At 42.5% G+C, this 27,191-nt stretch overlaps 1 protein-coding gene across 1 annotated transcript in view; it reads right to left on the reverse strand.

The window, feature by feature from the left end:
* Positions 1 to 10,987: 10,987 nt before the first annotated feature.
* Positions 10,988 to 27,191, reverse strand: part of LOC311305386 (exostosin-1) — a 361,957-nt gene continuing 345,753 nt past the window's right edge. Inside the window, exons 10-11 of the mRNA XM_084433068.1 lie at positions 14,305 to 14,476; positions 10,988 to 11,631 (exon numbers count right to left, since the gene is read on the reverse strand). Coding sequence (XP_084289194.1) covers positions 11,446 to 11,631; positions 14,305 to 14,476 — 358 coding nt within the window. The 3' untranslated portion in view covers positions 10,988 to 11,445. The remainder of the gene's footprint in view (positions 11,632 to 14,304; positions 14,477 to 27,191) is intronic.

A 27,191-nucleotide genomic window follows, 5' to 3' on the forward strand; every position in this document is an offset into this window, starting at 1 on the left:
GTAATTATAGGCCTATTGCTATCCCTTCTGTAGTCTCAAAAGTTCTGGAAAAGATTGTCGCTGAGCAATTAGCAGAACATTTGGAGTCTAACCAGTTGCTTTATCCACAGCAGTTTGGATTTAGAGGCAAATATTCCACAGAAACAGACAAAATGAAAGAATCAATGGATAAAGGAAATGTTGTTGGGGACAGTGTTCCTGGACCTAAAAAAGGCCTTTGACACTGTTAATCACAGTATCTTGTTACATAAATTAATGTAGTTCTAGAGACAGAGGGTAGGCTGTTATATCTCTGCACCAGAATATCATAGAGCCGGAAATCCCTGTCCTGGAAGGCCATTGTGCTCCAAAGGTTATTTCCATCCTTAATCAAACACACCTGAAAAATCTAGTCATGTCACCTTTATTTAAATAGCGCTTATACAATACATATGGTATCAAAGCAGCTTTACAGTGATAACAGGACAATTATGCATTTCGGCTGTTGTTCAGCTGAAGTCTGTTCAGTGTTGATTCAGTTCTGTTGTAAAGATCATCAGTTATTAAATTATTTCATTTTATCTATAAAGTTGTTCTGCAAAAAAGAAAAAAATATGTCATCGTCCAGGTCAGTTCAGTTCTCATACATCAATAATACTGTTGTATATTAAGTGTCCCCAACTAAGCAAGACTATAGAGGCAGGGAACCCAAACGTAGGTGACAAAATGGAGAAAAAAATCCTTGGGAGAAACCAGGCTCAATCGGGGGTCCAGTCCTCCTCCAGCCAATGAATGAGCTTGGTGTGATTATGATTCAGGCTGCATCACAAGTCAGAAATCAGATTGGGATCGGTAGCATTCAAATATTTATCCAGTTCCATTTGCTTGAAGATCAGATTCATCACAGCGGTGTGGAGCCGAAGCTGGCCATAGGGTCTGTGCGGAGGACCTGATGTGTCGATGAGGCCTTCACAAGGGATTGTCTAGTAGACACAGTCTCTGCTCACATTCAGGGCTGCGTTTTGATCGTGTCTAGGTGCAGGTCCATCATCTGATCCGGATATGGACCGGATCCAGCTGACTACGGTAACCTCGGGATAAGGATGAATCAGACTAATATTAGAGTAGATGCCATTCTTCTTACGATGTAACAAGTACATCGGGTTATATAGCAAGTGTTCCCGGTTCCGGTTGACCTAAATGATGCAGCCTAACAATCTTATTTGAATAATAGAAATTGATAATATGTTATGTGTGTGCCAGGTTAAAGAGATGCGTTTTTAGTCTAGATTTAAACGGACAGAGTGTCTGCTTCCCAAACAATGCTAGGAAGACTGTTCCAAAGTTTAGGTGCTAAAAAGATATAGGATCTACAGCCTGCAGATATACTAGGTACTATTCTGGCCAGGATTTTGAGATTGCAATAGAGGTGAAAGACTATAATGCATTAAAAGCTTGCTCAAGTACTGAGAAGCTAAACCATGTAGTGCTTTGTAATTAATTATCAAGTTTTTAAAATGTATGCAATGTTTAATAGGGAGACAATGCAGTGTTGACAGAACCGGGCTAATATGATCATACTCCCTGGTTCTAGTAAGAACTCTGTTTGCTGCATTTTGGACCAGTTGGAGTTTGTTTATTAAGTTTATGGAGTCTGACATTTAACCTTTGTCTTCAGGATTGATTGAAAATTACAAGCAGGTGTGTCTGATTGAGGATGGACCTAAACTCTGCAGGACAGTGGCTCTCAAGTACCAAAGTTTCCCAACCCTGTCATAAAGACATGAGGGCTAGTTCTTCCTTCTTGGGGTAGAGTCCCCATATGGGCCCTCAAATGGCCCCTAGGGACTTCAGTCATATCTCTGCATGAGAATATCACAGGAGGTGGTTTCTTGTGCCTTGGTTCAGGCCCCATATAGGATCTCCAGCAGCCCTTGAGCACTGCAGTCATATCCCTGGAGTAAAATATCATAGAAACATGAGTTCTGGTTCATTTTTCTTTTGGCAGTGTATATGACTCCAACATCCTGATGGTGAATTTATCACCAGCAAGCATCACTCACATTTTCTTCAGAAAATATACTCATATAGTGATTATTATCATTATTATGTGGTACTTGGGGGCAAGACCCCTGGAGCATTATGCAATTTATGACACAGCATTTTATAACACTCAGTTATTAGGTTTCCACACATGCACGCCAGTGGACAAACACTGCAGTGATGCAGGGAATAAGACCCTGAGGAGGGAAAGAGAGAGACACAGTCTGAAAGAGGAATAGGCTTTATGACGCTCTCTATTGAAAAGAGAACAAACTGATCCTGCCAACAAACATCTTTTGATGGAGCTGAACTCAATTGAATTGAGTCAAATCTAATTCCACTGAACTGAAAGCAGGCAGAGAAAGAAAGCCTGAGAGAGATATGGATGGAGGGTGAAAGGAAGAGAGGGCCGGGGAAGCGGATTAGAGTCTCCAGAGATGTGGCAGTCGTCTGAACAGGTGTTTGTCGAGGGAGAGAGAGAGACACTGGAGTAAACTGAACTGCAGCGGCAGGTTCTCTGGAGTTGTGTAAGTATGCTGCACTGTTTGATGTGTGGAGAACTGAACTGATTTTGATGTGCAGTCCTGTGTGGATTGAGCAGGGGAGATATGTCACACACATGCAGACCCAGAGATGGGCTTTCTGATGTCTGTAGTTATTGACTTTTCACTTTTCTGACAGCTGCCTGTTTTCCATTCAGGGAAAGGCCACACACACACATACACACACCCTTCATCCCCGCAATCCCTGATAGCGCCTGTCAGTCAGAAGTCGTTCAGCGGAGAGGAAGTTCCTATATGCCACTGCCAGGAAACACAAATGTCTGCTTGAGAGGAAATGGAAGTTGCATCAAAAGCTGAGGTAAAGGGGTTAATTATCTTTGTCCAGACTTACACACATTTTGGAGAAAATCACGTGTGCTGGCCATGAGCAGAACATAATAATATATTAGTATACTGTATGCATCAGTTAATCACTGTCACATGAGCAAGAATGCTGATGTTAAATACAACAATAATACAACTTTCTTTTATACAGCAATACTAAAAAAACAACTGATCTCACGACCAATTCGTACGAATTCGTACAAGGTGGCTAATTTGTACGACCTCACTCGTGCGAATTTGTACAATTTGAGTAAACCCCAGTGATGGGTAGGTTTAGGGTCAGGGTCAGGGGTAGGTCATACGTACGAAATCATACGAATTGTGTAACTCGTAAAATATGTATGATTTAGCTAAACTCTTACAAATTCGTAAGAGTCAGGTCATATGAATTCGTACGAATTTGCCACCTCGTAAAATACGTACGAATTGCTGTGCGATCGGGTTGTGAGTATCTTACATGATCGACAAAGTACTAGCTACTTTGTCTATTTTACTGCCAACGAAAATGGTTCCAGACAAAGCCGATGCAGAATCAACCGCTGCATGTCTCTGAGCAACAGAGTAGTGGTGTTTCATTCCTGAATAAATCTGAGTTTTTGCATGAATTGACTGAGTGAATAATTCAGTAACTCAGTCATTTGTGGTCACCTACTGGTCGCAGTGATTTTGCCAAGTAAGACATGTTCCTGGGTCAACAACACATTTTGTTGATCCTGGTACAAATTTTTTTTCCGAAAATTTTGTCCTAACCATACATATCCTTAACCCTAAACCTAACCCAACCCATAACTTGTCCCTAAAATCAGAGGGAAATGTTGAAAGGTGAATATTACTGATGTAGAAGCACCTAACCCTGGTTGTAAGCATAAACCTAGCATAAACCTTGTCCCTCAAATCTGATTAGTTGATTGGAATGTTGTTTTGAGTATCAACAAAGATATTGATCCAGGAACATGTTGCACTTGGTGAAATCAGGTTCTGTGGCAAACCCAAGCTCCATTAGGTGACAGAAATGGAGAAACCAGACTCAGTCGGGGGGCCAGTTCTCCTCTGCCCAAATGAACGAACATGGTGTGATTTATGAAGAGCATTGAATTTGCATTAAATTAACTCACAGAGATGTTTTACTGTTGGTGTTCATGTTGGTGCTCATCTTTCATCAAAGAAAGACATACATTTGGGATGGCATGAGGGTGAGTAAATGATTAGATAATGTTCATTTTTGGTTGAAGTATCCCTTTTAAAAAAAGTTGAACTTTGTTGGACCAGTTATGTTTGAGCTTTTGAAACATCTGCGGCATGTTCAACAGTGAGAGGAGCATCATTTCCGCAAGTCTCTGTGGTTGTGGAGTGAAGACATCATCCTGATGAGAGTCGACAGGAAGAGTTGAACGAGAAGAGAACACAGACTAACGAGAGAGAGAGAGAGAGCTGGAAAGGAGGTACTGTGAAAGGGCAGATCTCCTCCTATCGCCATTCTTTTTTTTGTTCTGTCTGTTTGTCATAAAGATCAAAGAGTTTAAACTTCAGACAGATATCAAAGCCTGTCAATACATACATGCACATCACTGCAGCTCTAATAAAGACATCACCTGTGAGACAAAAACTTCAATAGAGAGTGTATGAGTTACATCAGCCCTGCTAACATATGCTAATATGCTGATATACAGATGGTATGGGGTGACGTGGGAAGGTCAGATCCAGTATCACGTCCAAATGGATTTAGAAGACACGAGCTCGCACTACATGAACTTTAGGCTTGTTGTAAGCCAGAACTTATTTTGACAGTGTAGCCTAAAATGAATGTAAATCAAATAAAACCATGCCCAAATACATAGATGCTCTTAAGAAAATGTTTCCACAAAAACACAATAATTTCTGAATTTGGGATTCACAGTCAACTTCACACTTCCAGTCTACATGAGAAGTTGAAATTTGGTTAATACATTGATCTAGTTTCTGTCATATATTTGCGTAACATAAATCATGAAATTGACAGTGCTTGTCATAACGTGCTGGTGTGCCTACTGTCTAATATTGATATTAGCGGAAAAAAAGAAGTACTTTTACTGTTTACAAATTGCAAGTCTGCACAACTCATTACTGCACAATTGCACTTTATTGCAATGTACTTATTTCTGTCGGACTGGACTGTTGCTGCTGCATCTCTACACATGTCATTATGAGCGATTCGATATTTCTTATGTAAGTACATAGTAATTAAAGACACCTAATCTAAAGTGTGACCAAAATGGACTTATGTAAGTGTTGATTAAACAATTGAATAGTAAATTAAAAAGGAAGTGAATGATTTCGCTGTGGACACCATCTTCCGGCAAGATGCTGGAGTTCATTCGGTGAGGCCTGAGAAAAAAACATGGATGTGTTCGAATGTAGAGTAGAGTGTATCTGTTGTAATGCTTGCTAATGCATTCAATGATGCTTGTCCAATGATCATTGCTTCACCAAAAAATAGGTTAAATCTGCAATAAGTAGCTTCACAAGTCATCTTGTTTGTTCTAAACCTTGCAAAACAAGGAATGTTCTGGTTTCTGGCAGATATTTCACACAAAATAGAGTAAATATCTCAAAAAGTGAACTATCATAGTCCTTAGAGACCAACGGTACTGACTATGCATAACAACAGAAACATTGCTCACAGCAGGTGGTTTGAGGATGGACAATAATGGTTTGGGAATGTATTGTTGAAGGTGGTGGATTTGTTACAAAAGTAGTGTTTTGACAGCTAAAGGGATTGAATGCAGAGATGCAACATCTCTGAGACAGTTTCATCATGTGGATAACTGTTTCTCTTAATTTTTATCTGCTTTTATGCAATTATGTAAAAATTTTAAAGCTAAAAAGACTAGGTTCCTAGCTCCTTCGTGCACCTAGAATTTGTAAGAAGTGTAAGAATACAGAGTGCATAGAGTGTACATCAGTTGTATACACATTATTGCGCTGCATTATGGGATTGAATGAGTACACTCAGACACAACAACAACTGGGGGCTGTAACTCCTAAACCTATGACTCAAATTTACAAGAACAAATATGAAAACATGCACACAAATTTCTCTCATATGCAAGGTAATTTAACTCTGTCTCTCGTGACATTTTGTAGACTCTGCTGTGTGCCTTCATGTGTTTTGAAGGAGGCATGGCTTTGGAGACACTCTGAAGGGAGGGTGGGATCTTATGCTTTTAAAGCTAGCTTTCTATTGCTAGCTTCTCCAAAAATACCTAGCCTACTTTAAAAGACCTTGCCCCCATCCTTTAGTTTTGACTTTAAAGGCCAATTTTCAACTCTATTTGTATTGTGACAATGTTGGTAGTAGGCTATATGTAAATTAACCATGTTTATTCATTCTCTGTGTTACCTGGACAGAGAAATTCACATTTATCTGTCAGCAAAACTCCGCCTGATTACGCAATACTGTGGTAAGCATATCCATCTTATTTTTCAATGCGGAAGTAAGGTGTTTTGTACAGCTAAAAATAACTGGAAGCTAATGACTATGGAAGCCAGACACATTAAAATTGCAAAGGGCCGTGGCCTGAAAAATAAGATACATTGCAGACTGATGGGAGGGGCCATGCCCAGTGCATTATTGGTTCTGAAGTTTTCCTACCTTTTTGACAAAAGGGAAGAAAACGTCTCAGGTTATGTATGCGTTTGAGACGCGGTGGGAACGCCCTGCGTGATTGCGTCGTGAAGCACGTGTATAATCAGTCCAATGGAAAGACGAGACGTCATAGGCGGGTGGCGTCATCGACCAGGAAACTATAAAGCACCCCCTGAAACAGATCGCGCTAGCTTCTGAAAAGCCTGAAGCAAGTCGGTCAGGGCATGCAGGAAGTATGGCAGGCAAACGCAGCGTCTCGTTCCCTATCAGGGAACCAGGGTTACATACGTAACCTGAGACGTTCCCTTTCAAGGGAACTCGAGCTGCGTTTGAGACGCGGTGGGAACCCCATACCCACTACGCCATAATGCCAAATGCTCGTTCTGTGTGATGTTCTTGCGCACACTAAGAAGCAAGCAACCTAGCCCCAGGAGTGGAGAGGTCTAGATCATAAAATCGGACAAATGTATGAGGTGAGGACCAGCACGCCGCATTACAAATATCTTGAAGAGAAACTCCCGAAATTAAAGCCTTAGAGGCAGCCATAATCCTCGTGGAATGGGCCCAAACAGCCAAAGGTGAAGGCTGTCAAGCCGCTTCATAAGCCAGTGAAATAGTCTCAACTACCCACTTGCTCAGATGTTTAGATGCAGGGCAACCTTTCCTAGTTGACCCAAAGCAGACAAACAATTGCTCTGATTTACGCCACAGGGCAGCTCTGTGGACGTAAGCATCCAAAGCCCGAACAGGGCATAACAGATTACATTTTTCCTGATCTGGGGTATTAAACGGTGGAGGATAAAAGGCCTGCAGCACTATTGGGCCCGTTCAAGGTAGAAGGAGATAATCCAGCAGAGAAACGGTCTTGCAAAAAATCAAGAACTGAACCAACAGGGCAGTTAACAGGATCTAGGTGACGTACACCACACCAGGTAGAGAATAATTTCCATTTCAGTGCATAAAGTTTTCCCGTGGTAGGTGCTCTGGAATGGAGAATGGTCTCAACGACCTCAGTCGAGAGACTGGATTCTATAAGCCGGGCCCCCTCAGAGGCCAGGCCCACAGCCTGGGACAGCAGGTCCCTCCTGAGCGGAATCTCCAGGGGAGAGCCGTCTAGAAGGGACACTAAGTCCGAGAACCATACTCGAGACAGCCAGTGAGGGGCTACTAGTAACAGACGGACCCCTTCCCGGCGAACCCTCTCCAGAACACCCGGAAGCATTGATATCGGGGGAAATGCTTACAGGTGTAGCCTCGGCCACACCTGCACCATCGCATCCAGTCCGAGCGTTAGGGAGAACCACATGGGACAATGTGTTGTCTCTGATGATGCAAACAGATCGACTTGAGCTTGGCCAAATTTCTCCCAAAGGAGCTCCACCACCTCGGGGTGAAGTCTCCACTCCCCGGGTCTCAGCCCCTGCCTTGACAGGATATCCGCTCCCAGATTCTGATGCCTCGGAATATATACCTAGCCTGACTACGTCAGACTTCGTACTTCCGCTCAATTTCAGTTCGCTTCTGTACTCAGTCTGAGATATCGACCTGTCTTTCAGTTTTCCTCCGGCCTCAAAACAGCCGGCCAATCAACGAACAGAGGGCGGGCTGAGAGCCGTGATGTAGACGCTGATTGTACCGTGGATGCGTAGTTTTACTTCACATAATCTGCAAAAGTTATTCACAGCCATGTTCAGTCCGGTATTTCACTCGATGGTTTTGTTTTCGCATCATACATGTGTTTACAGTTGAAGTTCAATGCGGCTGAGTCGGCGCATAACACACTTCTTAACCAAACGTAATGTGATTGGCTTACGGGTAACCAATGATTTTAAACTTCAGACAAATACGGAAGTATTTGAGAGCTCGAAATACCGCCATAATTTCTAGCCGATTTATGTGCCAAGAACGTTGATGGTCCTGCCAAAGACCTTCCGCCGAGCGCCCACTCATGACCGCCCCCACTCCCGTGAGGGAAGCATCGGTCGAAAGCGTTACGCGTCGACAAGAAACCCCCAGCACTGGGCCCTGGGCGAGGAACCAAGGTTTCTTCCACATGACCAAGGCACAAAGGCATCGCCGCGTGACCTTGATCGTGTAAAATGGATTTCCCCTCAGAGAAAACCCCTTGGTCCTGAGCCACCACTGCAGAGGTCTCATGTACAGAAGGCCAAAAGTGATTACGTTGGACGCAGCTGCCATGAGCCCCAACAGTCTCTGAAACTGTTTCACAGTGAGTGACTGACCTAGTTTTACCCCTTTTACGGCTGTGAGAATCGCAGAAATACGTGCAGGAGACAGACGTGCTTACATTATTGTCGAATCCCATAACACACCCAGAAAGGTGGTCCTCTGAGCTGGGAGGAGCACACTATTCTTGGCATTGAGCCGCAACCCCAACCTCTTTATGTGAGACAGAACGACATCTCAATGCTGAACTGCCATCTGCTCGGACTGAGCTAAAATCAACCAATCGTAGAGATAATTTAATACGCGAATGCCCTGGTGTCTCAGAGGAGCCAGAGCTGCATCCACGCATTTTGTAAAGGTGCAGGGTGATAAACCTAGGCCGAAGGGAAGAACCCGATACTGGTATGCTTCGCCCCCAAAAGCGAACCTCAGGAACTTCCTGTGATGAGGATGGATGGATACATGCAATGTTGTTTTCGTCAATTATGACGATAACAAAAATGATTTCGTTGACGCACCTTTTTTTATGACGATAACGCGACGATGACTAGCTAAAAATGTCTCTAAGGTGACTAAAACATGACGAGACGTTTTCGTTGACGAGACGAGACGGAATGAAAATGATTATAAGTCTGACATTCACAATGCATGTCATTTCTGCCTATTTTGCGTAAAATCTGTCTGTTTTGAGCTAAAAAAGTATCAGCAATGCTGCCGCTTCCTATCCTTGTTTTGGGTAGGCTACGCCCACCACCCGGCTGCCGCCATGCCGCGCACCAGATTCCACACAACAACAACACACCTGGGGCTGCGGCTAGTCACTCACCACACATCTTCGATATGAACTTCCTCACAATCGTCCACGTCCTTCAGCAGGTCAGCCTGGTACGCTTGTAAAATAGACATGGTATGTAATCATGCCGCGGCTTGACCTGCTGCCGAATACGCTTTACCCACCAGCGAAGATGTAGCTTTTAATGGCTTGGTGGGTAACGTCGGGGCTTTCAGAGATGACGCTGTCTCGGGGGAGAGATGGCTCGCAAGCGTCTCTTCCGCCGGAGGCATTGTCAAATAACCATAGTGAGAAATATCTTTTATTTTACTATAGTTAGATGTTTGTGGATTGTGTACTCTGAAAGACACCGGTTTATTCCACAATCTCGACAGCTCGGTGTGGAGATCGGAAAAAACGGGAGTTCCCGACGAGGAGGTCGTGATTTAGATGGTAAATATCTTTCATCTAATAAACTCTTTCGTTTTGATTCACACTCAACTTCATCTGCTGGCCAGTCAATATTTAATTTAGCAACAGCACGAGTCAAGACCTCCATAAACTCCTCATCATCAGGGGTATGAACTGCTGAAGACTCATAATCCCCTGTATCAATACTGACGACATCCAATTCCTCAGAACTGGATAGCCGCAGCATTGGTGCCTCAACCTGGGAAGAGGCACTGGATTCAGCAGGTAAGGGCTGAGAAAGGGTGGGGCCCGCCTCAAACCCCACTACTAAATCCATCTGCGAACCCCAAGATGAAAGCCTCCACTGTGCCTCGGCAGCAGCGGGACCCGCACCTCGGGGAACGCAAACCGAACCGTCCTCCTCAAAGAACGCCCGGCGAGAGCGGAGCGTCCGCATGGACAGCTTTTCGCAATGCTCACAGTCAGCTCCCTCGAGAACTGACTGGGCATGCTCCACTCCCAAACAAGCAATGCAAAGCTGATGTGTGTCACCACCCGTGATGTAACGAGGGCAGGGAACAACACAACGCTTAAACTCTTGCTTGCTCGCCATTATATATATGTGTGTGCTTGAACTTTGACAAACAACAGTAAATAGACAAGGACAGATATACAGAGAGCGCTTGCTGAAGGCACAGAAGCTAGCGCGATCTGTTTCAGGGAGTGCTTTATAGTTTACTGGTCGATGACGTCACCCGCCTATGACGTCTCGTCTTTCTATTGGACTGATTATACACGTGCTTCACGACGCAATCACACAGGGCGTTTCCACTGTGTCTCAAACGCAGCTCGAGTTCCCTTGAAAGGGAACAGCATCTTTTCTTTGTTTTCTCTAGTCAGGCAGCACTGATTTTCTACCCACCTTTCTACTGTATAGGCAGCCAAGTGTGTGAGCTTTCCAACCTAACCTGTTTTTCTTCAAAACATCTGAATATTATTGATATTGGATAATCTGTTCTGAAGTAAAATTGTGGTATTAAAGGAAAAAGAAACACACTAAAATGATACAAAAGTGAATATTTAGGGTGCAAACCCACTTTGCATTCATAGATTTTATTTTTGTTACCTTCTTTTAAATAAAAAGATAATTTCTTAAAAAAAGAATTGAAATTAAAATACATATTGCAGGCATAGGCAACTCTTTCAGCTATTTTTCATCCATTCACACGCCTGTTTCAACGTGTGCAGTGACCACAGCCCTCCCAAACAACAACACCGACAATGACAACAAATTCAAACGCGCAAAGACCAGTCTGATTCTGAGCAGCTGTTTGCCACAAAACTTTCAGTCACAGATAAAACCATTCAGTGTTGCATATTTTGTTATAATTTATTCTGTAGATGGAATATATTGTTTTTGTCTCTGGTCTGTAATGAGTCCAGGTGAATCGAACACTGCAGGTCTGTTTCGGGATGTCCGGTTGAGTTCACTGGAGTGTGTGTGTGTGTGTGTGTGTGTGTGAGGGTGGGGAAATAGCCCTTCACAACCTCTCGATGTCTCTGTATTTCTTGCGTAGGATGGAGACCTGGTCTTTGAAGAGCACGGGATCCAGACGCAACTGAGAGTGTAAGAGAGGCATGAAGCCAAACCAACTTGTGAAAGAGTTCATGCAGGACTGACGCTGTGCAAAGTGGTCTGGGTCGGCCCATCGAGATGCCTTAGAGCCCTGAGAGAGAGAGAGAGAGAGAGAGAGGTCTGTGTATGGTTCACCAGGCAGATTATGAATGAGGGCAGGAACATGTTATTGGAATTGGGCAGCACTTTAAAAGACACTGACAAACAGAGCGAACACGGAGTGTTCATTTCACGACTCAGAGGATAGACGACAGTTATGGCCTTACATTCATGAGAAACACTTTGGAAGGATGTCTAGCCCCTTGTTAAAGAAGCTTACAATCAACTAATACAGAACTACATGCTTTGAGAGGTACATACAAATATTTTGTATAGTTCATAACATGTTTCATCACAAAATCTTAAGACATACTTGACATGACTGACTTATATTTTACAATTTTGAGATTATAATCAGCAAATAGCCATTTAGCTTCTAGCGTTAGCTTCTAGTTTAAGTTCAAGTGAATTTTGAGCAAATATTCAGTAAAACAATAAACTTTCTAAAACTTTGAAACTGTATTTTCCCAAACTCCAAATTACTCCTAACGTATTTAAACTACATTGCATTGAAAAATGCCGTATTGAAAAACCTAGTTAACTAGCCCATGCTACAAGCTAATAACAAAAAATAGCTAACCTACCAACAGTATTTAAAGCTGCATTCAGTAACTTCGGGATTTCTTCGCTGTATTCTCGCTTTTTGCTCGCAGGTTTCTCTCAAGAGCTCCCCCCACAGCTTCGGAATAGATATTTGACAACACTGTTGTAAAAACTCGTTGGCTATTCTCAGACACCAGAGGCTAGCAGATCAATGACATCAAAGCAGATGGGATATTCTTTAAAACGTCTTCTTCATTCGGGTACGAACAGCGTGAGGGAGCGCAATAATGACGGCATTTTGAGCAGATTTCTTTTGGCCGTAAAGCAATTGTTTACATCGCGAGACCTGATATCACGCGAGACTTCCTGACGCGGCGGCCGGTGGCCCAGCGCCCCAAAGTTGCAAGTGCGTATTTTCCGCTCACGGGCACCAGGCGGGTGCGAAACGACCACCATTCAACCCGAAATAAGTAATATAACCATTCCAATGACTCCGAAGCTGTTCAGTTAAGGTAAAACAAGTTACTTAGTTCACCTTTAAGGGGGCAATAGCTAATTTTTAAAATCAGAGCAGTACAATTTCTGCCACATACAGTATCTCAATAAGGCTCGTGACTCTAAAAGATATCGACTCTAAGATAATGATAACACTTGAGATAAATCATAACAATATGTGACAAAAAGCAGAGATGTAGTATTTTGTGGTAGGCCCTACTCCTTGTTAGAAAAGGTAGCTTGTTACTAAAAATAAACGCATTGCTTTGAAAACAGTTAAACTAATGTCAAACTACTGAAAATGTTTTAAAGTTAAAAATAAGAGTTACTACTAAGGGTACGTTTACATGACAACAATGTACTAAAAATGGAAAATTCTGTCCTTTGTGTTTTTCGCGTGCAGATGTTGTGAAAACGATCTTAGCATTACTTCTCAATACTGTATCAATAATCTCACGTCAAGAATCTATTTTGTACATTTTTATACTATCAATTTGCAACAACATAAGATTCAGAGCAACTCAGCCGAAAAATACTGTTGCATTGGGATTGTTTTGTTTTTTCTCCAAAAATGGACAAAGAACATATTACTAGAGATGCACCGATACCACTTTTTTCCAGAAAAAACAGTAAACTTCTTGTTCATTGTAATAATGTAGGGAACCACTCCTTATACATAAATCACATAACAGGTCAAGTTTTTACTTGCATATAAGATTTAGTTTTAACCCAAATGAGGCATGTGTGCTGAGCGATCAGCAATCAAGAGCATGCAACAGAAGTGCACACGCTCTCTCTTTTTTTACAGTCAGTTAACATTAGTAATATGTGCCTCATTTTACCTTCTTTGCTATGGACATATTCAACCGAACTACAAACTTTTCAGCGATGTCTGTGAAAAAGGGATGTGTGATCGACAAGCTCGCGCTCAATCCACTCAGTGTGGTTTTTATCAGCTAGCGCACAGCAGCTATATAGGCACAAAATTTAATTTGTTTAAGATTCTATTAATTCGAAACATTTACTTATCTGTTTGCTCTGTTGTCAGTGTTTCTTTGTCACAAGCACTGTACTGTACATGCTGAGTGGTATCGGTTTGTTGGTATCAGAGCATTTTAATGAGTACGAGTTCATGAGTGCAGTATCGGGCCCGATACCGACACTCGTATCGGTGCATCGCTACTTATTACATTATCATTATATTACATTTTCATTATATCACCTATTGTTTACCTTGCTCTGAAAAGATATGTTGGCTAATCATTAATGCTAAAGAGTGCAGAGTTTTGAAAAAGACAGAGGTGATCTAAAGAAAGACAATTGAAAAGAAAGAAAGAAAGAATGAAGAAATGTATTAAAAGAGAAGGAGAAGGAGAGCAGGGGGAAATGGGCAAGGTAGACAGACAGAGAGAAGGATAGTACAGCAACCTTGCTGTCAATCATTAATCTCACCTTACCATGAAGACATTCATCAAACGGACCAATAATGCTGAATCAGATCCACACACACTCACAGCCCTGGAGCGCCCCATCCATCACACACTACACAGACGTTTCTGATCTCAATAGGGAATCGCCCTGGACACACACTCATCTATTTACAATCCATACTAACACAGACTCATACCTGCTGCATCATGGTCTCCTTGTACTGTTTTTTCTGCGTGACTTTGATTGGCGGGAGTTTGGATACTGCAGAGATGAGGAAATTCATGAGGATATCCTCACAGTTGGCCAACTGGTCCACCATTGACAGCAGAGACATCGGCAGGTAGTATGTGTACAGGTGATGGTAATACCTGTCCAAAATAAATAAATTATATATTAATAAAGATATTATTTAGCTATGTGAAAAACGCCCTTAATTTGACATCACACTGTAAATATTTATGTTCTGTTTGTGGACTCTTATGTTGTGTTTCCTTTGGTTCCCATATTTCCTCCCTGTGTTTAGCTCCTGTTTGCTTGGTTTCTGATTACATCCTTTGTTACTATGGTTACTCATTGGTTAACTGATTATGTTTACCTATGTCTTATTTAGTTCCTCATTTAGCTGGTGAATTTAAGCCCTCAGTTTTGTTCCACCTTTTGTCCTGTATTGTCTATGCTTGTGTGTAGCTGTGGCAGTTTCTCCAGGGGGGTATTCCAGAAAGCAAGGTTATCTTACCATCAAACATACCCTGAACACTTGGTTGATTAACCCAAACCTTCCTTTCTCGAGGTATGGAGTACGGAAGTAAGTTCGGCCAACCCAGAGCAGGTTATTAGACATACCTGCTTTCTGGAATACCCCCCTGCTCCTATGGGTTTGTTTGTTTGTTTGTTTGAGTGATGTTGCTGCATCAAAATCCTTCTCCTCTTATTTCGCCTGCCTAGCCATGGCAGGCACAGATATTACACACTTCACCATTGAGTTTCTCCAGTAATTTCATGTCTACTCTACAGTAGAGGTTTTCAAACTAGGAAAGCAAAAAAAAAGTCAAAGAAAATTGGTATAACAATTTTAATAATATGTTACATCTGACCAAATTACTACTGTTATAGTTCTCCCAAATTTTTTTATGTTATCAATTTCTCAAGTACATTGCAAATAGATTTGCTACGCTGCTGCTGCTGCTGTAGGTTATTGCTGCTGCAGCAGAGCAAGTACAGAGATTTGCATGTCAATAGATACACGACACATTGCTGTGAGCATGTAAGACATGCTGCTGCTGCTGTACAATATAGCGTACATGAATTACCCGTAGCAGATCTATATAGGTGGAGATGGGGATGGTGGAGGGTTTCTTAAAGTGCACTGCAACTGCTACAGCAAATGCTGACCAAGTATTTGAAGGTTGAGCAGCGAGTTCATTGGCTACTGATACAGCAGGAACCAATCAGCTGTGCCCTAGAGATAATGATGTGATTGCAAGCAGTATTTCATGACAGAACTTTGTTTTTTTTTTTTTTTGTTTTTTTTTTCAGGTTCATGCATCTAACAGCACTCTTGTATTGTTTTAAACATTTTTTTGTAATGCTGTCAATATTTATAATATTTTTCACAACATAAATGGATCCTTATACGTGAAAATACATAGCTTCCTTTACCCTTTGATTGGCAGCTGCCCAGAATACACTAGCAACCACATAATACATTAACAAACCCTGTAATGGCAGTGTGTTTTGAACGAGCAAGCACCCTTACATTAACTTGAAAATATACAAATCTTGTTTTATAGTGTTATTCACTTAACACTAGTTTACCCAAAAATGAAAATTCTCTCATCATTTACTCACCCTCATGTCATTCCAGATGCACTCTATGCACTTCTTTCTTCTGCTGAACACACACACACACACACTCACACACTATTTTGAAGAATGTTGATAACCAAACAGTTTGGGTTCCCCATTGACTTCCATTGTATTTTTTGTCCATACAGTGGAAGTCAATGGAAACTGAAACTGTTTAGTTACCAACATTCTTCAAAATATCTTCTTTTGTGTTCCACAGAAGAAATACTATTCCTTTAATAAGCTTATAATTATTTATCATATTTTCTTTTATGAGAAACAACTGAGACAAATTAAATGAGTGCTTCATTAAGAGAAACCTTTGAGCAATAAAACGTTTTTTTTTTTTTTGTGGGACTGAGATAGTCACTCATGATATCCTTCACAGACAGAGACAGGAGGTGCCCACCCTGCTGTGAGAACCTCAAAAAGACAGATGTTTTAATTTCTGTGAGTGACACTCTCTCTCTCTCTCTCTCTCTCTCTCTCTCTCTCTCTCTCTCTCTCTCTCTCTCTCTCTCTCTCTCTCACTGTCCTTATTAAACCGAATCTCCTTTCCTGCCTGCAGATGTCTTGTCTGTCATTCTCTTTCCTTCCTTCTCTTTTACTCTCTCTCTTTGAGGGAAAGCCATCAAAACGTTTCTCTCAGCCCTGCAGGTGGCTTATCTCTCTTCACACGTTTATTTATGTCTTTTTCTCCTGTGCACTTTAAGCTCGGGTCATTTTGCAGGTGGTTTGTCAGCTCGCTGACCAGTAGCAAAGCAGTTAATCTGTGTGTCGGGTGTGTGATGTGTCAGTCTGAAGGTCTGTGTGTGTGTGTGGCTCTGTTGTGAGTGATGAGTTCGGAGACCTTCGGCTAAAACAAACTGTGAACTCCATCTCACCTGTGCCATTTATCGTTAAAATATGGCCAGTGAAGCTGTCAGACTGAACATTTATTACCTGCTTTAATATCAGCCTGTCTCTGAGCGATCTCTATCGCAGCAGGTCTCACAATACAACAGTGTTTATATGTGATTGGTAAGGTGCATTGAGTGTTTTAGAGTGTTTCTATGCTGTTACTAAAGTGCTCTGTGTGTTTTAGAGTGTTGCTATGCTGTTGCAAATATTTACTATAGTGTTTCTATACTATTGCTAAGGTGCTCTAAGTGTTTTTATACTGTTGCTATGGTGTTGTGAATGGTCTCCAGAGTGTCTCCAAAGAGTATAGAAGTACCAAGAGGCGAAACTCAATAGAACGTTCCATTGCAACAAACGCACCCATGCGCAGAGCTGCAGCTCCGCCATCTTGGACTGAACGCAACACAGCTGTCATAGAATTGAACGATACCGGTTCAAATTCAAAAGCGGTTAAATGAACTAAATAGTAGTTTCTAGTTTTTAATATCTCTATAGCAGACATCCCATGTCTCCTGGAAGTTCCGGGAGTCTCCCGCATATTGATAGCGGCTCCCTGATGCCCGCAAATTAGCTAAAATATCCTGGAATCTAGAGCGAGCGAGCAAGAGCGCGCAGCTCCAAACTGTGTAATGGGCCTTTCACACAGGACGCGGTATGCGCGGCGCTTGCCGCTGGGTTCAGCGTTGCCCTTCAGATACAACGCGATTTGCGCTGCGCTATGACGTAGGTGGAGTTTTAAAAACTTTTAGCGGGAGCTCTATTACGTCTGTTGTTCCTCCTTTCGGTCAGCAGCAAACAATGTATCTGTCCCGTTCTAAGAAGCGAGCGATAGACGATGTCCCTATACGACCTCAAACTTGTATCGTACAGCTCAGGAAATTCCGACACACACAGTACTAGCCGTTCATCCATTTTGATTTCCGTGCTTGTTTGGATCCCCCGATTCTATTGGCCGCGCTGGTAATCGTCACAGAGCGCAGCGGCAAAAGTTGAACTATTTTGAACTTTGACCGCGGCGTGCGCGTGAGCACGCCAATGATGCGCACCGCTGCGCTTGCGCTTTGGTCGACGCAGCAACAAAACGTCCTTGTGCGGCGCAAGCCATTGAGATGAATGGGTTTTATAGCGCAGCGCCGCGCATACCGCGTCCTGTGTGAAAGGCCCATAATGTTAGAGCACACGGCAGAAAGGGTGAGGGAGTGAGATATCAACATATCAACCTAAAATGTAGAACACAACTTGCTCAGTTTTTTTGCTTTCATTTTCTTGCAGTTCTAGAGTAAAATATATTTTGTAATATATATATTTTATATTTTATATAAATAATTATAAATTTGTACATTTTAATAAAAAAAAATAAAAATTATTTATAAAAAAAAATATCTTTCACTTTCATAATTTATTTCACTTCAACAATAATCTGACCAATGTCTTCTTTAAAACAAGACCAATCATAGGTCTATATTCCAAAGCATTCTTGAATTACAACCATTTAAGTTTGGATAGTGATTTTCATGTTTATGCGGAAAAAAAAGGTGACAGTTAAAGGGTTAATTTAGTGATAACAATGAATTAATAAAGGTTTTCATTTGCCAGGTTAGGTGTTCATATATCTCTGAAAGTATGCGATTTAAAAAGCCCATTTCGAGTCTTGACAATTTCGACCAAATACATAACGTTAGCAAACTGTTATTGCAGTTATGGGATAGCTTACATTAACGTTACAGCACCTGTTATCGTTTACGTTAGCTCACTTTAAAGTTAATAAAAACCTTTTCTACTTTACCTCTCTGGATCGTTGGGGAATCTATGAAATGCTAGTTGATTGGTTGTACACTGGTAGTTGTTGCAGTTGATGGCAGAACACTGTTTTCTTTGTTTCCAATTATTTCCAGACATAATGTTAATGCTGTATACGGTAGTTGTGCTAACGGTAAAGCCGTTGGTTCAGTCCAAAATGGCGGCCGCGCTACCGAAGTTTCGCCTCTTGGTACTTCTATACTCTTTGGTGTCTCTGTGTGGTTGCTATGGTGCTCTGGATGTTTTTAGAGTGTTGCCTTTCTGTTGCTAGGGTGTTGTAAGTGGTTACTACAGTGTTTGTGGTTGAATAAATACAATTGATTTAAAGTAACTAGTTGAAAAGTAACTAGTTGTTCTTTATCAGCTGAATAATATATTTATTAAAAATAATTTAACATGAAGGTAATTTATATAGTATAGTCTCAACCTTTTTAAATCAGTTTTTGGGAGCCTGGTTTCAGCTTCCCAATCTGTCCCGCTGGCTCGCGTGAACCATCAGGCTCGGCTATGTGATTCAGTTCGTACGGTCTCCTCCCCGCTTCCGGGGAGTCCGCTATATCATGGTGGGTGGCAATGCCCCTGTCATGCATGCGGAGGTCGCCACCCTACTGGCTCGAAATGAAGTCTGGCTTTTACAGCCCCTACTTCATTGTACCCAAGAAGAGCGGTGGGTTACTGCCAATCCTGGACCTGCGCATCTTGAACGAACCCTTCACAGGCTTCCATTCAAGATGTTGACAGCCAAATGCATTTTCGAATGTGTTCGTCTGTTGGATTGGTTTGCAGCGATCGACCTGAAGGACGTGTACTTTCATGTCTCCATTCTTCCTCGACACTGACCATTTCTTCGGTTTGCTTTCGAGGGGCAGGCATACCAGTACACGGTACTTCCATTCGGGCTAGCCCTGTCTCCTCGCGTCTTCACGAAAGTCGTTGAGGCAGCTCTTGTGCCACTCCGGCAACACGGGATTTGCATCCTGAACTATCTCGATGATTGGCTGATTCTAGCTCACTCTCGAGACCAGGTTTGCGAACACAGGGACCTGGTGCTCCGGCACCTCGCCCGTCTGGGCCTTCGGCAGTCTGAGCAAACTCTCCCCCGTGCAGAGGATCTCTTTTCTCAGTATGGAAATCGACTCAGTCGCCATGTACGCGCAGCTTACGAGCAAGCGCGCAGTCACTGCTGAATTGCCTGAGTCAATTCGAGGGCAAGAGTGCGGTTCCACAGAAGTTATTTCAGAGGCTCCTGGGGCATATGGCATCCGCAGAGGCAGCCACGCCACTCTGACTGCTTCATATGAGACCGCTTCAGCACTGGCTTCGCGATCGAGCCACTGCATCCCCCATGCTTACGTAGACAGAACGCAGTGTTTCAGGACCTCAGACCAGCTCTTTGTCTGTTTTGGTGGGAAGCTGAAGGGAAAGGCTCTCTCCAAGCAAAGGTTGTTTCACTGGATAGTGGATGCCATTGTCTTGGCTTACCAGACGCAGGGTCGTCCATGCCACCTAGGGGTGAAGGCACACTCCACCCGGAGTGTGGCTTCCTCCTGGGCTTTAGCGCATGGCACCTCACTAACAGACATCTGTAGAGCTGCAGGCTGGGCAACACCCAACACTTTCACGAGATTCTATAATCTCTGGGTAGAGCCAGTGTCCTCTCATGTACTCGCTTCCACTAGCCAGTAAGTAGGACCTGCTTGGTGTCATCGCTTGCTGCGCCATTCCACTCCACAGACTGGATACGTGCGCTATTTACACGGTGGGGCAGAGTTCGCGATGCAAATTCCGCAGATCCATGGCATTTTCATACTATTAGCTCATTTTCTAATAACTCAAAGGTGATAGGGCTCTCTAGCAAAACCCCCATTTCGTCATTCACTGACGTAACGTCTCCGTTCCCTCCTCAGGGAACGAGGGTTACATACGTAACCAAGATGTTTCTTATACCAAAAGATGTGAATATGAAGGAAAACTGTAACATTACCCCCGGTCTCCCTAGAAGTTACAGTAATAATATTACTTTCCCTGGTAACTAGTAGTGTAACTAATTACTAATAAAATGTAAGTAATATCACATTTACCATCCAAAAAAATGGCTAGTTACTAGTTAACACTAATGATTTGAATTTCAAAAATCCAATCATACATATAATTTATAATTTGTATATTTTTTAACTGTTAAATTATTATATATATTTTTTAATCAAAGCCATTATTTTAATTTTGTAGGGAGAAAGGATGGCATCAAAAACATCAATGTCACATGTAAATTGTGTAGCGGTACTAAGACTTTGTCTACTGCGATCAAGCACATCAACATGAAACTCATTAAGAAAAAAAACCCCACCAAAGATGTGGCCGAGGATGATGGCTGTAGCCCTAAAAAGGCTAAACAACAAAAATTTGATTTTTATCGTGCTGGACAGCAGTCTACAACAAGCGAAAAAGAACTAATGAAGCTTGTGGCTAGTTATGTGGTTGATGAAATGTTGCCTATCTCCACGATTGACTCTCCATCTTTTAGGAAGATCCAAGGATAAAAAACATTTTTATGAAATATAACACCCCCACTCCATCCAGCGCACCTGTGGAAAAACTGTTCAGCTTAGGAAGATTGGTTCTGACACCAAGAAGAGACAGACTGTCCGATAAAAGGTTTGAAAAGCTTCTCCTGATGAGATATAATCGCGCTTCAGATGTGAGCAGTGAAAAACTAGTGGTGAGCAATAGGCTAAAAAAATAAATTAATTTAAAATTAAACATGAATGCAAATAGTATATTACTTATTGTAATTGAATTTAACTTAATTGTTGCTGTGTGCCTACTGTTTTATTTGTCTTCTGTAATATTTTTAGGTCTTATTTAAGTGAAACATTCAAAGACCACATTCCATTAATTGTTGTTGCCAGATGTATATACAGTGATGGTCAGAATTAATGGCACTCCTGGTAAATATGATCAAAAATGGCTGTAAAAAAATAAATCGGCATTGTTTATCCTTTTGATCTTTCATTCAAAAAATTCGCAAAAATCTAACCTTTCATTGAAGTAAAAGAATTGAAAGTGGGGAGGAAATCACATTATGAAATAAATGTTTTTCTCCAAAACACGTCGGCCACAATTATTGGCACCCCTAGAATTGTTTCAGAGTAAAATATCTCTGAAGTATATTCCCATTAATATTTACCTTTATTTAGCACACCAGGGTGACTAGGAACATGAAATTGTCTAGCTCCTTTTTTCACAGGAGTTTAAATATGAGGAAACACAAAGGCCAAATTCCCTTAATCATCCATCACAATGAGTAAAACCAAAGAATATAGTTCTGATGTGCATCAAAAGATTGTTGAGCATCACAAAATAGAAAATGGCTGTAAGAAAATAGCTAAAGAATTGAAATTCCCCATTTTGACCATCAGGGCAATAATTAAGAAGTTCCAATCAACTAAAGATGTTACGAATCTGCCAGGAAGAGGACGTGTGTCTATATTGTCTTAATGCACGGTGAGGAGGAAAGTTTGAGTGGCCAAAGACTGTCCAAGGATCACAGATGGAGAATTGCAGAGATTAGTTGAGTCTTGGGGGTCAGAAAGCCTAAAAAAAATTATCAAACAACCCCTACACAACCACATGTTGTTTGGGAGGGTTTCAAGAAAAATCCTCCTCGCTCCTCCAAAAATAAACTCCAGCATATTCAGTTGTCAGACACGACTGGATCTTCAAAAGGGACCGGATTCTATGGTCAGATGAAACAAAAAAAGGGCTTTTTGGCAGCAAACCCACAAGATGTGTTTGGTGCAAACAAGGATACAAAGTACCCCATATGCCTACGGTTAAATATACTGCTGGATCTTATATGTTGTGGGCCTATTTTTTTGCTGGAGGTCCTGGACATCTTGTTCAGATACATGGTATTATGGATTCTAACAAATACCAGTAGATAAAAAATCTAAACCTGATTGCCTCTGCTAGAAATCTTATAATGGGCCGTGGTTGGATCTTCCATCAGGACAACGGTCCAAATCAAACATTAAAATCAACACAAAAATGGGTAACTGAGCACAAAATGAAGCTTCTGCCATGACCGTCCCAGTCCCCTAAACTGAACCCTATGGGAGAGGAGTGGGGTGAACTGAACAGAAGAAGCACCAACATGAACTTGTGAATCTGAAGGATCTGGAGAGATTCTGTATGGAGGAATGGTCTCTGATCTCTTGTCAGTTATTCTCCAAACTCATCAGGCATTATAGAAGAAAACTCAGTTGTTATCTGTGATCTTTTATCTTGGCAAAAGGAGGTTGCAAAAAGTATTTAATAACAGGAAGCCAATAATTATGGCCAGCGTGTTTTGGAGAAAAGCATTTATTTCATAATGTGATTTCCCCCACACTTTCAATTATTTTACTTCAATGAAAAGTTCGATTTTTTTGAATTTTTTGAATGAAAGATCAAAAGGATAAACAATGCAGATTTATTTTTTTACAGCCATTTTTGATCATATTTACCAGGGGTGCCATTAATTCTGACCACAACTGTACATAGCATACTACTGTATAAACCTATTTCATCATCAGATTAAATGTTCTGGTGCTTGTTGGCCTCTTTTTCATTCAACCAACATGTTTGGTTGGTTCTACCTGTTTGAGCCCTGTTTCAGATTTTACTATGCTGCTGCTTTATTAAATAACAGAAGTTGTTTAAAAAATAGTGGCTTGTCATCAGTTTGAGCTAGTTGTACTCTTTGTTTATCTGTAACTTTCATGGATCCACATGCTGCAAAAACAATGCAATTACCAATTTTTTGGTATATATAATACAAATACTCGATTCTGATTGGCTGCAGGGTGTCCATTAAAAAGTGTTTTAAGACACCTAGTAAAGGAGTTCTGGTGAAACTGACTGTTTACCGTTCGAAATTAATAAATAAATGCGCTGGCTACATCAGCTGTGAGTAACCATAGCAACAGGCAGTCAAAGTATCCGTTTACAATTTATTATATCAAAACAAAACCGAAGGGTTCTACGAGCTGAGCGGACTATAAATATCTCCGAAACCAAGTTATTGTTTGTAAAAACTTTAGATTTCGATTGTAAAACTAATTAAAATATAAACTAATGTTTTAAAAATGTGTTATTTGGCAAGTGACCATGGTATAAGCGGGTTAATGCCCTTCGAGGTGTCCATTGTCAGGTATTAATGGACTTCGGCAGAGGCTACACTCCGCTGCGCGTCGGATGGTTCACGCCTCGCTGTCACCCATTAATACCTTACATAGGACACCTCGTCGGGCATTAACCCTTACGTGTAACTAATTACTGTTGGCCAGGAGTAATAAGTAATAATATTACTTTTCAAAGGAGTAATTAGTAATGAGTAATATATAACAAAAATTGAGTAACGAGCCCAGCACTGATCATACCTCTCAAATGGCATTTGCACTTTCGCATATTCAACAGTCTATTACAATACGCACATTAATAGTGTTTAAAGTCAGACCTGGCTCTATGTATCTTCACCAATAGTTGCATATGCAAAAGGTACTGTTCCCTTTCGAATGGGAACTCGCGCTGCATCCCCTAGAGGGCGCTATGGGGAATGCCTCTGGCGTGACTGATGTCTGAAGCATGAGTCTAAACACGACAATGAACTTGACACTGGCAGGTGGCAGCCTATGACGTAACTACTGGTGCGACCGGGAGTATAAAAGGGCACCAGTGACATATGTCATCCCCTTTCTTGTCTTCTGTTTGAACGTGTGTCTAACTGGAAGACTATGGCTAGCATTAGTGCTAAGTCCTTTAGGTGCTAAGTCCTTAAGTCCTTTAAGTCCTAAACGATGTCAGCGTTTTCTGACACCTGATGACACACACAATATGTGCATTATTTGCATGGGCGTGGAGCATGCATGCTCAGTCCTTGATGGGGCTGTTTGCGTGCATTGTAACCGCTTTTCTATGAAGAAACTTCACTCTTGTCTGTCCCTCTTCTTGAGGGAATTAAGACCGCCATCTGTGCCTCGCGGTTCAGGACCTGCTGAGGCGAGTAGGAGACTGAGGTTTTGGAGCTTGTGGATGAGTTCGAGAAAGGTATGAATATTTCTCATTCATCTGCGGCTTATGAGAGCAAGCTGCCAGATTGTGATGATGTGTTGTCTCTCACGTTATCTGATTCGGCAGCGAGCGTGCTCCTGGCTTTGAGCCAAGATGAGCAGGATGAGGCTGATGAGATCGAAGATGTTTCTAAGCGCTCTAAGCCCGCCTGCCCCACATATGACGAGTTAGAAGTTATGTCCCGCGCCATGGCGAGATTAGATCTGCAGTGGAAGCGCGAGAAGCGCAAGGTTGCTCGTAGTCACTTGGATGAACGCTTTTTGTCAGGACATAACCGTACAGCTCATACTAGCCTTCCCTTTCTTCCAGATCTTCATGCTGAGGTGGACAGAATGGGGAAAGCCATATTCAGCCTGCATCCATCGCACTGAAGCGAATTATCCCAGCAGTCCCAGCAGTGCCTCTACTTTCTCCAGCAAGCTTAAACGAGCGAGAGCCCCCCCGCCCATCATGTGCACATTCTACCGAGGCACCATTGAGAGTATCATAACCAGTTGTATTGCTGTGTGGGGCGGAAGCTGCACTAACTACAACAGGAACTCACTGCAGCGCATAGTAAACACAGCTGAAAGGATCATTGGTGCCTCCCTTCCCTCCCTTCCCTCCCTTCCCTCCCATGTACAATCTTCGCCTTACCCGCAAGGTAAGCATGATTGTGGGCGATATCAGCCATCTTGCGCACAGTTTTTTTCAGCCTCCTGCCCTCTGGGAGAAGATCTCGGAGCCTCCGTGCTCGTTCCACCAGACTCATGAACAGTTTTATTCACCAGGCTGTCAGGCGGCTGAACTCTCTCCCCTCTCTTCCACCCCCACCCCCACCCCCATAATCTCTATTTATCTACACCATTATCTTATAGGTAATTCTACATTTTGCATCTCATATACACTTTTAAAACCTGGGTTGTTGCTAATTCTTTTATATAGAAATATTGTACTATCTTTCTAGAATACAGGAAGTTTTCTCTCTGCTGTATTGGTTTTTAAGTATTTAGTTTTTCTTAAAGAATTGTGTGTATTGTATTTTATTTATTTCTATTTCTATTTTACCGTGGGTTGATTAGTGAGAAACACAATTTCGATTTCTTTGTATGTCTGGTATATGTGAAGAAATTGACAATAAAGTTGACCTTGACCTTGACCTTATGCTGATGTGGAGGGGATGCGGGAGTATGGTTATGCATTGATGCCTCCGATCGAAGAGACGCTGGCTAGCTATCTCTTGATGGGCGAGGCATCTGCATTGAATGCTCCATCTCTCCATTCTCTGGGAGAAAGAGAAAAACGTTCTCCTCGATGCATCAGTTCCACCCTCTGAACTTTTCAGCACACCCATTGAGACAGTGGTTGGTAGATTTAGGGAGGTGAAGGCGTGCACCGCAGCTTTTAAGACCTTTATACCTTGCCGGTTCAGGTCCGCGCCTTAGACTGAGAAGGGGTCTGGCTTGTCCCAGTCTCAGGACCGGAGACAAGACCAGAAGGCTAGCCTCTCGTGCTCCCCCTCGTTTGAGGGGTACAGCGCAGAGGAGGTGGAACGCCAGAGGGAGAAGAAAGACCAGAGAGAAGTGATCCAAAAGAAGCGTTCTAGGGTCCCAGAGGCTAAAATAACATCTGACTCCTTCCTTCCTGAGGCACCCACCTCCCTCAGATAGTGTCATCAAGTACTGTAGTTGGCTTCCTGTAAGCCTCCTTGGTATGCTGTTCTGAGTATAGGACATTGCTAGGCCTCCTCTCGTTTTAGAGAATTGTTATTGTCACCGGTCGAGGGTGGGCGCCAGATGACCGGCCGCTTCAACCCCCGACTCACGTGCCACCGCGAGGAGCCGACACCACAGAGAACACAGGAGGCAGACAACAATTTAGAAGTTAAAATACAAAATCTTTATTGAGTAAAACAGATTAAAACAGACTCGGATGCAGCCGTCGTGCCCCACGGACCTTCCTCTCCCCCTCACAGAGCTTGAACAGGGGAAGTAATGATTTCACAGCGGGGCCAGCTCTCTTCACGGGGCTCAGGTGGACAGAGAGGAAGCAAGGAACTTCACAGTAGAACGGGCTCTCTTCACAGGGTTCAGGCGGACGGAGAGAGGTAAGGATTCAACAGAGGAGCTGGCTCTCTTCACAGGGCTCAGGCGGACAGAGAGAGGTAAGGATTCAACAGCGGGGCTGACTCTCTTCACAGGGCTCAGGCGGACAGAGAGAGGTAAGGATTCAACAGCGGAGCTGGCTCTCTTCACAGGGCTCAGGCGGACAGAGAGAGGTAAGGATTCAACAGCGGGGCTGACTCTCTTCACAGGGCTCAGGCGGACAGAGAGAGGTAAGGATTCAACAGCGGGGCTGACTCTCTTCACAGGGCTCAGGCGGACAGAGAGAGGTAAGGATTCAACAGCGGGGCTGACTCTCTTCACAGGGCTCAGGCAGACAGAGAGA

Source organism: Rutilus rutilus (assembly GCF_951802725.1).
Source record: "Rutilus rutilus genome assembly, chromosome: 15".
NCBI lineage: Eukaryota > Metazoa > Chordata > Actinopteri > Cypriniformes > Leuciscidae > Rutilus > Rutilus rutilus.